Genomic DNA, 13,098 nt, shown 5'->3' with positions numbered 1-13,098 from the left:
ATCCGCTGTGCCTGTAGGCTCCACTGAGATTGGTGAGATGCCACATGTCCCCTGCCCCCACACACAGCTGATGATACACTGTCATATGTCACCAGTGCTCCCAACCATCTGGGCCCACTCCAGAAGATCTGCCTCTGGCATGACAGCAGTGGGCCTTCTCCAAACTGGTTCATCAGCCATGTGATGGTGAAGGAGTTGTGCTCAGGACAAGGCTGGTTCTTCCCTTCCCAGTGCTGGCTTGCTGTGAGCCGAGGTGATGGTTGTGTGCAGCGAGAGTTCACGTGTCTGCGCTGTGGGATTGGCTTTTGGAAGGTAGGCCCCATGCAGGTGTTCTTCCATGGCATAACTGAACAGCTGGCAAAATGTGGTACTCAGCTCTACTGCTCTTGCCAGAGATGTGTCTTTAAACATTTTCAAAGTATATTAGTTTTTCTCTTAGTTAATTATCAATATAGTCCACATAATGTATGACTTTTCCTGTAGAGTTATAAACAGCCCAGGTAGGGCACAAAAAACAGACAAAAAAATTCATTCCACCCCAAATCTATCTTGGCAAAACAATGAGTTTACTGGGTTACTTACAGGAACATAGATGAGAGTTACTCATAGGAATGTGGATGAGTGGATACTATCAGCAGCATAGGAAGAGGGGCTACTTACAGGAGCATGGGTGAGGGTTACTTACAGAAGCATGGGTGAGGGTTACTTATAGGAGCACAAGTGAGGGGGTTACTTACAGGAGCACAGGTGAGGGGTCACTTACAGGAGCACGGGTGAGGGGTTACTTACAGGAGCATGGGTGAGGATTACTTACAGGATCATAGGTGAGTGTTTACCTACAGGATCATAAGTGAGGGGTTACTTACAGGATCATGGATGAGGGTTACTTACAGGAGTATGGGCAAAAGTTACTTACATGATCATGGGTAAAGGGTTACTTACAGGAGCATGGATGAGGGTTACAGGAGAATGACTGAGGATTACTTACAGGATCATGAGTGAGGGGTTACTTACTGGGGCATGGGTGAGGGTTAAAGTGTAGCTTGGAAAAGTGCTGAAAACAGAGAGATTTAGGTTAAAAGGGCTCACAAAGCAAAGAAATGATGGGAGGGCCTAGAGAGGAGGACTTTGTGAGCCATCATGGATGTATTCAAGATACAAAGGCTTGGGAAGCTCCAGCAGGAGGGAGGACTGGGCAGGGTCCAGGATGGTGAGACCATGGTCACAGTGAGATGTTCCCAGTGGGGTGGTGAGTTGGAAAAGAAAGAGATGGAACAAATGACAATGTAAGGATTCTATCTCCACCAATGGCCAGGAGGTATCCCTCTTTCCAAGACAGAAAAGCCAAGAAGTTTGGGGGACTGTCAGCTCTGAAACTGGCTGATGACTGTTCACACAGACACCCCATGTAGAATCTGGTCTGTGGCTTCTGTTTCAGCTTTTCTATTCAACATTCATGGAATACCTGGAGGATTTCCATGTGTGGCTCTCACTGTACAGTCACCCTCCCTCCAGCAGCTACCAGCACACCCAGCGGCTCGCTGTGTCCTTCTGTCTGCTTTGTGTCTATGCATGCCTTGCTGCCCTCATCTCCGCGGGAGGACATGGACAAGTAGGAGGCAGTGGGGTTTCCTGCACAGTAACTTCCAAATCCTAGCCATACTGTTTGGCTTTCTTTAACCCAGAAATCAGTCAGACTTACAGTCCTTGGAGGAGGGTTTAAACCATGGGGAGCAAATAAAGTGTATCTGGAGGCCCACAGGTGACATGGCTGGAGATGGGGCAGTGAAGGGTCTGGGCAGAAGACTGTTGCTCTGTGAGAACTCATGCCACAGGTGTCACAAAGCACACCTCTAAGAGTGAAGGGAAACAGTCTTGTTTCCTATGATAAATTCATAGTCATTCATGAGGCCAGCCCACTGGGTTCACATGGTCCCCCAAACAGCTGGAGAATACAGTAATGGTGTGTGTGTCAGAGGTCAAGTTCAGGTACCTGTCCATAGACAGCGGGGTCTGGTGGCTTCGTTATGTGACAGCAGCTATGGTAACAATTAGGTAGAATTTGTTCTAGAAAGTGATGAAGAAATGTCATCAGGTAGCCACAAAGGAACTGCCACGTCAACCTGGGAAACCTCAGGGCCTCAGGAGGAATTTAGAGTAGACTGTTCACCAAGGGGCACTGAAGTGGTTTGTGCCTTCCTGTGGGATGTTAACCAGGATTAAATCATTGTCTCATGGAAACTGAATGTTCAACCCATAAGACCATGTCTAAAGGAAAATACATGGTTCCTTCAAATAGTCTGACCCTGGGATAGAGCTCCATGTAGACAAGACTGATTCCACTTGCTCACTTTGCAAACATTTAGAGTTTTGATTCTCTGTGCATTTTGATTGGACTTCTTCAAGGGATGTAATTGCTGCTGTTGACCTGTTATAGGCCCTGCTGGATGTGGGCCCCACAAGCTTCATGGTGAGACCCTTCAGTCTGGGTCTTCTGTGCACCCTCTTGGCCTCTCCTGGAGCACAGTTCTTGTCACTGCTCTTCAGGCTCAGCAAGGTATCACAGCCATCTGTAGGGCCCTGTACTCCTGGGCAGAGCCCCAGTGTGGGAATGCACTCATCAACCAACTTCTTAACTTCCCAGGAAGAAATAAGTCATCCCTGGGCTGAGTCACAACGACCCCTGAGAGGAGCAGAGATGGCGGCACCTCAGGGTAATGTGAGCTAACAAATGAAACAGCCAGTCTCCTGAGTGGGCACTGTGTTCCCTACTGTCACTTTGTATGTTGGCATTGCTTATTGCACATGAACCTTATTCTATGTTTTTAAAATACTTAATCTATGTGGGTATATTTGTGTGTGTGTGTGTGTGTGTATGTGAGAGAGAGAGAAAGAGAGAGAGAGAGAGAGAGTGGGACATGCCAGGATCTCTTGACAATGCAAATGCCAGATGCATGTACCACTTTTTGTATCTGACTTTATGTGGATACTGGGGAAGTGAACCAGGAACTGAAGACTTTGCAACAAAGTGTCTAACTGCTGAGCCATGCTCCCCGTCCCCTAATTCCATGTATTTAAAACCATCTTGTTTTCCATGGAATCTCCTTTGTCCCTGTCTACACTGACCTTGTAAACAAACACCTTCTTGCTGAGTGTTACATAAGTGTCAGCCACCCACTAGGTAGACTAGGTAGTGTGAGATGAGAATGATCACCTTTTACCTGTTACTATTGTTGTTTTCAGTAATTACTTTTTGCATTTTAAAATATTTTATTTTTATTTATTTATTTGAGAGAAGGAGAGAGGGAGGGAGAAAAGGAGGGGTCAGGGAAGAACAGAGAGAGAGAGAGAGAGAGAGAGAGAGAGAGAGAGAATAGGTACGCCAGGGCTTCCAGCCACTACAAATGAACTCCAGATGCATGTGCCATCTTGTGCATCTGGCTTACGTGGGTACTGGGGAATTCAACCAAGGTCCTTTGGTTTTGCAAGCACCTTAACCACTAAGCAATCTCTCCAGCCCTACTTTTTGTGTTTTTTTTTGTATAGTCACATTTATCACTTTTTCCCCTTATGGTACTTTTTACATTATTAATTTATTTATCTGAGAGAGAGAGAGATCGGGCATACCAGAGCTTCTAGCCACTACAAACAAATACCAGACATATGTGCCACCTTGTGCATCTGGCTTACTTAGGTATTGGGGAATTGAACCTGGGTCCTTAGGCTCCGTAGACAAGCCCCTGAACCCCTAAGCCATCTCTACATCCCTCTTTTTACTTTTTAATTTCATAGTCTGCTCATACTCTTGTGTTTGAGAGCAGACCTTGTCCAGGCCACACAGGATGGTAACATTCAAAGTCCTTACACCAACCCTGCCTTATCTCTGACTGGGACAGGAAGAATGGTCTCTGGAAATATCATATATTTGCCTTTCTTTTCACTCAGGCCCTGGTCCCATGCAAGAGCCACTCGAGGTAAGTGAACACAACATGCAATAGCAAAGTTTTTGCCCTAACATGCAAATTCCTGGGTTTCTCTGGAGTTTTCCTCTGGCTGTGGTCTGGCCATGGTTGGGGTAAGTGAGGGACCAAGGGAAACCCACTATACTGACTTGAACCCATCCTCCACAAAAGATGGGCTCTTTCCAAGCCAGAGTAGCAGGGTGACATCCAGGTAGGATCAGGTAGTGGTTCTCAGCAGGGACTGACAATGGGAAAGATCTGAGCCCAGCAGGTCTGGAGTGTGTGCAGTGGATACCAAAGGGTTGATGGGAGGGGACTGTGAAGAACAGCTATGGGGCAGCAGAGCCTGGTGTCTGATCTGCCTGCCCCTGCAGGTAGAGACTGAAGGGGTTGCCCCCAGGGTGGGGGTCCATCCCAGATCTCTTATCCACCTAGGACTCAAGATAAATGAAGTTGCTAATGGCACAAAAGTAGAATCACATTGGATTTTGCTTGTTAGATCTGTGTGGCAGTACTCTGGAAAATTCCTTCTCTGCTGGGATGTCAGGCTTACCTGGTTCACATGCATTACAGTCACTCACCTCCACACAACAGCACTTCAAGCTTGTTTCTGGGCACCCCAGAGTCTCAGTGTGTACGGTGTCACCACCCATGAGTATGCACTGGGGCTCTGGCCTGCCCACCCTCCATCCATTGGCCTTACCTGAATTCCTCCTCCGATGAGTTCTGCCTCCTACAGCACAGGGTGCAATAAATTAGCTTGACTGTCTGGAGCCATCTTTAGACCACCCTAGTTGCCTCCATGGGACCCCAAGAATACTAAGCAGCTGGCCCCAGGAGATGACTTCCTTCAGAAGTCACCAGAAGCCTGTGCTTGACCACATACTGTTAGGCCATGCCTATCTTCTGAGGTGGCTGCAAAAGGTGTCAAAGGCATGACAATTGTGGAAGTTCTGATTATGGCTTGATCTTGTTCTTCCAGCATCCTGCATCAGCCATTCTCTCTGGGAGGGACAGCACCTGGAGGACAGCAGCCAGTGACAGTGGTGTGGCCCATCCACCCCTAGAGTTGGAAGCCTGCAGGACTGATGAGCTTGCTCTGGGGAAGAAATGCAACCACTGCCCTTCCCATTTGCAAGGTGATATCACCCTGTGGTTGTAGTGAGCAGCCTCCATCCTGGCAGAGTGACCAGGGTATATTGGAGCTTGGACAAGGGCACATCTGAAACTATAGAATCCAGCTTTAGTCCAAATCCTGGTGGTTTCTGGTTGATACCTAACATAGGTTTTTTTTTTTTTTTTTTTTTGGTTTTTCGAGGTAAGGTCTCACTCTAGCCCAGGCTGACCTGGAATTCACTATGGAGTCTCAGGGTGGCCTTGAACTCACAGTGATCCTCCTACCTCTGCCTCCCGAGTGCTGGGATTAAAGGCGTGCGCCACCACGCCCGACTCCTAACATAGTTTTGGTTATATATTTAAAACTCGAAATGAGACCCTAAACTTCTCTTTAAATATTCTGAAATTTGAAGCTTCACTTTTACCTAAGCAAATTAGGGTAACAGCTCCATCTACAAATTATGCTGAAGACTCACTGAAGGAGTTATGAGGGACGACTCAGCTGAAGGGCTGGGAGGTAGGCAGATTTTGCTAGTGTCTGGGTCCTAGGCAGCAGATGGGGGCATGCTGGGCCTGGACCAGTAAGAGTAGAGAAGAGAAGAAGTCAGGGCCTGGAAGTCGTGGTCAGCACAGGTCCTAGAGCATTGGCTTTGGGCAGTAGGTGGAGGCTGCTCTGTAGACAGTAAGGCCTGGGTATTCAGTTGGCCAAGGCCCACTGTAGGGATAGGAAAAGGTCATTCCTGTGTGTAAATGTGACTTCAGTTAGGGAAGCTCATGGTGCAACCATTGATACTGGTGACCTGTCCCAAAGACCTTGCCTGGATAAGCTGGATAGTGCGTTAGGATGAGAAGTAAGAGCCTGGGAGTAAAGAACTCACACTGTGGACCAGACACTAAGACCATATAAGGAAAGTGTGGCTCTAGATGATTCCACTGCCCCCACCACAGCTCTGCATTGTTTCCTGCTCAGCTAGTGTCCCTCGGTGTGCACAATGGAAACACCCGGAACACTGTGCTGAGTTCATTTGCCTTAGATGAATATTGTCATCTGCTCCCAGATGTGCCTTCCTAGAGATTTACCTCTAACAACCATCCCTGAGATGTGAACTTTGACAGCTACCCTCCAGGGTACAAAGGAGGGGTTATGCCTATGTCTGCAGGACTAGCCCAGAAGAGAGCAGATGGAGCCAAGTCACAGCCTCAGGCCCCTTGATCCAGTTACAGCAGACTGTAGATCCAAGTGAGCCTGCCTAGAAATTTAAAGTCTAAGATGGAAGCTGATCCCTCTTCTTCTAAAGTTAGGGACCTTTCAGTTGGCTGAGGAAGACATATTTCATGGGCCCCTTGAACAATATTACCCTGTCTTTCCCAGATCACAGGCCATCAGGCCGGAGAAGTTCCCTCATTGCCCATGTGTTCTATGTAGAACTTCAACCAGTTAGATAGAGCCTGCATACATGGGAAGAGCCATCTGCTTCACTCATCCCACTAATGTTATTTTGAAAACTCCTTCACAAACAACACATCTGAACAATATTTGGCCACATGTCTGGCCTCTGACATGAGCCCAATCACACTGTGGGTGGGAGGGATGACATGTTAGGTTAATCTACCACTCTCTGTCTCGCTCTTCCTCAGCTCCCAACAGTAGTTTGGAAGGACGTACAGCCCGGCGGTCAAGAGCCCATCTGCCTTGGTCAGGCTTTGTGGCTTGGGCCATCTGCATGTCAGCGTCATTGGCCTGTGGGTTGGGAACAGGATACCTGGGCTACAGGTGAGTTGTTAAGGTCTTCTTTTCTTTTCTTTTCTTTTCTTTTCTTTTCTTTTCTTTTCTTTTCTTTTCTTTTCTTTTCTTTCCTTCCTTTCTTTCTTTCTTTCTTTTTTTTAGAGAGAAAAAGAGGCAGAGAGAGGGAGAGAGAGCAAGAATGGGCACACCAGGGCCTCCAGCCACTGCAAGTGAACTCTAGAGGCATGTGCCACCTTGTGCATCTGGCATACGTGGGTCCTGGGTAATTGAACCTGGTTCCTTTGGCTTTGCAGGCAAGCACCTCAACTGCTAAGCCAGCTCTCCAGCCCTGTTGAGGTTTTCAAATGTCCTCAGATTCTTTAATAAAAGTCTAGTGTTGCAGTCAGGTTTGCATTGCTGGCAAAACTCACCTGACCAAGAGCAGCTTTTGGGGGAAAAAAAAGGTTTATTTAGGCTTACAGACTTGAGGGAAAGCTCCATGATGGCAGGGGAAAACTATGGCTTGAGCAGAGGGTGGACACCACCTCCTGGCCAACATAAGGTGGACAATAGCAGCAGGAGAGTGTACCAAACATGGCAAGGGGACACTGGCTGTAACACCCATAAGCCTGCCCCCAACAATACTCTAGGAGGTGTTAATTCCCAAATATCCATCAGCTGGGAACCTAGTTTATGAGGGACAGCTGAATCAAACCACCACATATAGCATTTTGAAAGAGTTTGGTGCAGTTCTGGGAACCCAGACAATGCAGACAGAAGAAGTTACTCACTGGTTTCCCCCTTGCTCTACCCCTTCTGGGGACTCCCAAGGGTCACTTGGGCCCACCAGCTTTGCAAAAGCAGTTCTGCTGGGATGGAGTCTTCAGTACTAAACAAGAAGACTGGTACCAAGGAAGGAATGTTCCAGAACCTGTCACTTAATTCATAGGAGGGCAAGCCCTGATGCTGGCTGGAACCAGCCATTTGTTGTTTAGTGGTATTTAAAAACCCATACTCCCATGACACATGGTATGGTGCACACACCATAGACCCCGATCTGTCTCTCCCAAATGCTGCCTCTCCATTTGACTCCTCTGTGGCCACTGGAGACCCCAAGCTCAGTCACCTGGGCTCCATGGGACATTTCCAGGTCAGGCAGAGGAGCAGCTGCCCAAGGCCTCTTCTTCCTAATAGTCTCCCTTCTCCCATGTGCTTATGCTAACCACTCTGTGAGGTTGGACTGTGCACTTAGACCCTCTTCATGCTTCAGTTTGCTCATCTGTAAAATAGGGGTCCTGGAAGTGACTAACCTGCGGAGGGGCAGTGGAAATGCTAAGTGTAGTCAGTCCTGTTTGTACCACACAACCTGCCTACGGTCTGCCTCATCATTACTTTGGGTTTTCTGTTCCCTTAGCACTGGGAGGCTTCAGAGAGGTTGGTGTCAGGTACTCTGTTCTGATGGGCAGAAAGACACAATGTCCACCCAGCAGTCCCTCACTGGACGTCTCTCAAGGGCAAGGACACTGACACCCTCTGGATGAGTCTTCATCTTTTTTTTTTTTTTTTTTTTGAGGTACGGTCTCACTGTAGTCCAGACTGACCTAGAATTCACTATGTAGTCTAAAGGTGGCCTCAAACTCACAGTGATCCTCCTACCTCTGCCTCTCATGTGCTGGGATTAAAGGCGTGTGCCACCACATCTGGCTCCTTTGGGTCTTCATCTTTGTGAGATCTTTGTTTCCATGACTGAGCTGGCTGACCCCTGTCTTCTGAGCAGGTTTGTCCCAGCACAGTGTATGTGGTGGCTGTACCTGCTGTCTCTCTCCTTGATCTGCTGTGTGTTTGTCACCCAGCCACTCATGGTAAGAAACCCTCAGCAACTGAGCTTTCTTCAATATCAGGGCACCTGGGAGGACAGTACCTTGGTAGCGTGTTCCTTCTCATTATATTTCAATCTGAGATGTGATAAGGAACTGGGAGCCAGGCCCTGGGATAAGCCCCATATGGGGCAGTTATTCAAAATTCTCATTAAAAATTCCCATGATGAATGAATCAATGTTACCTCCCATTTTCAATTGAGGAATCTGAGCTTAGAGGACCAGGATCTCTTGGGTGGGGCCATATCTGGTAACTGGGTGGTGGGCCTTGAGGGTAGTAGGTGTGAGCCAGGAAGATGGCTGTGCATGGAACGGGCACAGACATGCTTCCACATTACCTGTGTATGCCATCTCCCTCCAGATCTGTGCCGTGGCACTGCACTTTGCTTGGAAAAGAAAAGATGATGACCAGTTTTTTACTGAATCCTTATGTGATGCGACCAAAACTCTGGGTTTGGAAGAGTGCTTTGGAACCCATGTTTGCCTTTTTCCCAGCTGCCTCAAGACTGCCAGAGCTGGAGAGGCTGAAAAGGTGATGAGGCCATGGTGCCATGAGCTGTCCTGGCTTGCAGGTTGGAATTCAGACCTTGATGTCAAAACTGGCTGCAATTTGGAGCATCTTAGTTTATACTTTAATTCCTTGTGTTTCTTTGCATGAACATCTGTAATACTGAGGCATCAAAATTTCATTTTTTACTTTCAACCCAATTCCAGTGAAATCAGTCTTAAGGCAGTGAGATCTAGAGGCAAACAAGAAATGTATAGCTAGCAGTGATGTTGATCTTGGAGACCACTGGCTCCCTCCTTCCCTCTGCTTCCCTCTGTCCCTTTCACACAGCAGGTAGGAGGCTCGGGACCCAAACCTGGGTCTGGTTCATGCCTTAGTGGTTCAGGAATGCTGCTTTTCTACTCCCCACACACCTGCAGGGTCTTTCTTGCTCCTTCTTCTTCTGTCACATGGGAACCTGTGGTAGGCCCAGCAGCAGCTTGGTCCTTGTCTAGCCAGTCTCATCCAAGCATCCAAGCCTTTGATGAATTCAGCCCTGACCTTGAGGGCCAGGCTGGAATCTCCACACATCTTAGTTACTATGCCCCATCCGCTGAGCTTCCCTCACACCCAGCCTCAGCCCAGGTTCCTGAGGTCTAGGTGTATTTGAACCCCAAACTCCAATCCCCAAGTTCAGTTTGTAGCACTTGTACTTGCTCTGTATTTCTTAGAAGCCCACCAGCCTTGGAGGAAAGATTAGGTGTGCTCTCTCAGAGTTCCCTGAGCCTGCCCAGGGGCAGCTCCTGGAGTGAGTAAGAAATAAAGGAATGAATACTTTCCTAGGGTCCCTTTTCCTGGCTACTGTTATGCCCTGCCCATAAATAAATACAGTATGAAGGCAATAATGCTTTTATTTAAAAAGAAAAAAGAGGTAATTTCATCCCAAGACTACTTTAAAATGACTTTTCAAGTCATTGAAGGTCTGTAACAGGAACTACTGTGCAAATACCAGTTCTTATTGCTCCTGTGAGTGGACAGTGGTGAACGTGCCACTCACCTGCTGTGGTTCTTTGTAGTGGCCCAGTTGTATTCCCTGCCAAAAGAGATTGGCTGGAACATGAACAATTTTTAAATGGACCTACCCCTATCTCCCATTGCCTCCCCAGCAACACAGCAAATATTATCTGTGCAAAGTCCCACATTATTCCCAAATGCCAAGCAAAGCAGAGTGACGATGGTTCTTGGTCCTCCACTGCCAGCCCCAGGGTCACAGCCCTCTCTTCCCTCGCAGGTTTTATCTGCTCGACAGCAAGAGTGCCCCCAGCACTGGGCTCAGGCACCATCCGCAGCTCAGCTCAGAGTAACCAGGGAGAGACTGAGGACAGAGAGCCACAAGCAGGCAGCCCTGAGGTAGGTGCAGGCCTAGGGGCAACAGGCTTGTTCTGGACCAATGCCCCTTTCACAGGGAACAGTAGCAAGATCTGTCTGCAAGGGTGAAAAATCCTTTCCCACATCTTCACCTGGACCCCAGTGCAAGGGAGAGGGGAACCGTACTAGGGGAGGAGACTTTTTTATAGCTTGCCCAGGGTGAGTGGTTGAGCCCAGCTGCTGTGCCTCAGCATCTCCACCCACAGGTAGACTCACATGTACTGCATGTCATCCAGCCACATATCTCCCTGCACAAGACCCGGGGCTCTGCTTCTCCGGTGGGGCACATGGGGCTATGGGGAGACAGTGGCAAATACAACTCCTCTTCATTTGACCCAGGGACAAGTATTTTAAAGTAACATTACAGTTTGCACAGACATTATGGTGCTCAATACAAAATCTGTTCAAATTTTTTAGGTAAAACTTAGAGAATATCATAGTGGTGGCAGGACTTATCCAAACTAGACTTTAGCCATATTTCTTCCTGTCAAAGGTGGGCACTGGGTGACAGCTCCTATAAGCCTTCTGTGAAGTCTAGCCAAAACATTCCTTGAGATTGTGAATTCTAGATCCAGGTTTAGGATGTAGTTTGTCAAGGGTTAAGAAGTTTCAGGTGTTTTCTTTACAACCATATTACTAAAGTTTGCAATGGCACCTCTAGTTATTCTTAAAAATCCCTTCTTTACAATCTAGAGCATGCTTAGGTCTCCCTTAAATATGCAAATCTTTTTCCAAATTGAAGAGCTGTACTTGTGTTGGGATGTGATATTTAAAAGTGGGTGAGTGGGCTGGAGAGATGGTTTATCAGTTTAGGTACTTGCCTGTGAAGCCTAAGGACCCATGTTCAACTCTCCAGATCCCACATGAGCCAGATGCACAAAAGGTGAGACAAGCACAAGGTCCAACATGCCCACTAGGTGGTGCAAGCATCTGGAGTTCAATTACAGTGGCTGAGGCCTTGGCACACCAATTCTCTCTCCCTCTCACACTCTCTCTAAAATAAAAAATGAAAAAAAATTTAAGTGGGTGAGGAAGGAATTCTGGGATGATGGAATACTGGCAATGATTTTTAATCTTGTTCAATCTCCTCATAAAAGAGGAGAAATTATGGTAGCAAAAGCAAAACTCACAGAAAACACTCACAGCAGAACTAAAGGATATATCCCCCCCCCACACACACACACGCATACACCTTCAAATCCCAGGTGCAGGCAAACTACTGTGGCCCCAGAGACCTCTAGCAGCACATCTCTGCAGGGCAAGGACATGAAAATACTGGTAGGATGTGGCACCCCTGAGAACAGGAGAACCCAGAGCTTCTGCTGAGTCATACACCTCTGGGGATAGTTTGCACACCCAGCTCACAGGTAAGCACAAGGTCCAGAGCATAGGACAATTAAACTTACTGAGGAAGCCAGCTCCCCAGAACAAAGCTTCATACTGGGAAACCAAGGAAGACACCAGAGAAACATCCAGAGACAAAGACCAGCTCCCAAGAACACAGCTTCATTCTGGGAACCACGGAGGACACCAGAGAAACATCCAGAAACAAGACCAGCTCCACAGAACACAGCTTCATTCTGGGGAAGAAGGTGGGGAATTTAGAGTTTCTTAAATACAGAATCACTTCATCTGCAAATAAGCTTTCTTTGACTTCTTCCTTTCCAATTTGTTCCCTTTGATTTCTTTTTCTTATTTCTCTAGGGAAGACTGCAGGAACAGTGTAAAATAGCAGTGAGGAGAGTGGACACCCCGTCTTCTTCCAGCATTTAGTAGGACCAACCCATGTTTTCCCCCACTTAGTATGATGTTTTAGGTTTGTTGTATATAGGCTTTATTAGATTGAAATATGATCCCCCCCCATCCCTAATTTCTCCACTGTTTTTAGCAGGAAGGGATATTGTATTTTGTTATAAACCTTTTCTGCATCTAGTGAAATGATCATCTGATTTCTGTCCTTAAGTCTATTTATGTATTTATTGATTTCTGTATCTCAAACCATCCCTCTGTCCCTGCAATGAAACCTACTTGATTGAGGTGGATATCTTTGATGCATTCTTTTTTTTTTTGGCTTGGATTTTTTTTTAATGTAAGAAAGAGCAGAAAAACTTCTAATAAAAATAGATTAAATATTTATATTTATATTTATATTTATATTTATATTTATATTTATATTTATATTTATATTTATGCCGGGTAAGGAAAACAGAAGTTTAGTCTCTCCTAGTCACAAACTCATTCTCTCTACCCACAACATTGGATTTTAGATAGCACACGTCACCGTCATGGCTCTAATGAGAAGCTAATTATAGGGCTTGATCATTAGGTGGCATGCCCCGCCTCCCACCCCTTCCCCGTGCAGCTCACGTGGCTCCATGATTGGTCACAGGCAAGCTTTTTAGATTCTTTAGTTTTAGAAAACCCCAAATCTTTAGGAATGGCTCAAATATCAAAATGTATGACTGTCCTCTGTGTGTGTGTGTGTGTGTGTGTGTGTGTGTG

At 46.9% G+C, this 13,098-nt stretch overlaps 1 protein-coding gene across 1 annotated transcript in view; it reads left to right on the top strand.

The window, feature by feature from the left end:
* Pkd1l1 (polycystin 1 like 1, transient receptor potential channel interacting) overlaps positions 1 to 13,098 on the top strand; it is a 185,013-nt gene that overhangs the window by 119,093 nt on the left and 52,822 nt on the right. The window contains exons 30-39 of the mRNA XM_045141375.1: positions 96 to 312; positions 1,439 to 1,612; positions 2,438 to 2,557; positions 2,645 to 2,714; positions 3,946 to 3,974; positions 4,945 to 5,101; positions 6,717 to 6,852; positions 8,582 to 8,666; positions 9,043 to 9,213; positions 10,460 to 10,578. Coding sequence (XP_044997310.1) covers positions 96 to 312; positions 1,439 to 1,612; positions 2,438 to 2,557; positions 2,645 to 2,714; positions 3,946 to 3,974; positions 4,945 to 5,101; positions 6,717 to 6,852; positions 8,582 to 8,666; positions 9,043 to 9,213; positions 10,460 to 10,578 — 1,278 coding nt within the window. The remainder of the gene's footprint in view (positions 1 to 95; positions 313 to 1,438; positions 1,613 to 2,437; positions 2,558 to 2,644; positions 2,715 to 3,945; positions 3,975 to 4,944; positions 5,102 to 6,716; positions 6,853 to 8,581; positions 8,667 to 9,042; positions 9,214 to 10,459; positions 10,579 to 13,098) is intronic.

Source organism: Jaculus jaculus, unplaced genomic scaffold, assembly GCF_020740685.1.
Source record: "Jaculus jaculus isolate mJacJac1 unplaced genomic scaffold, mJacJac1.mat.Y.cur u25, whole genome shotgun sequence".
Classification (NCBI taxonomy): Eukaryota; Metazoa; Chordata; class Mammalia; order Rodentia; family Dipodidae; genus Jaculus; species Jaculus jaculus.
This window is presented reverse-complemented; position numbering and strand designations above follow the sequence as displayed.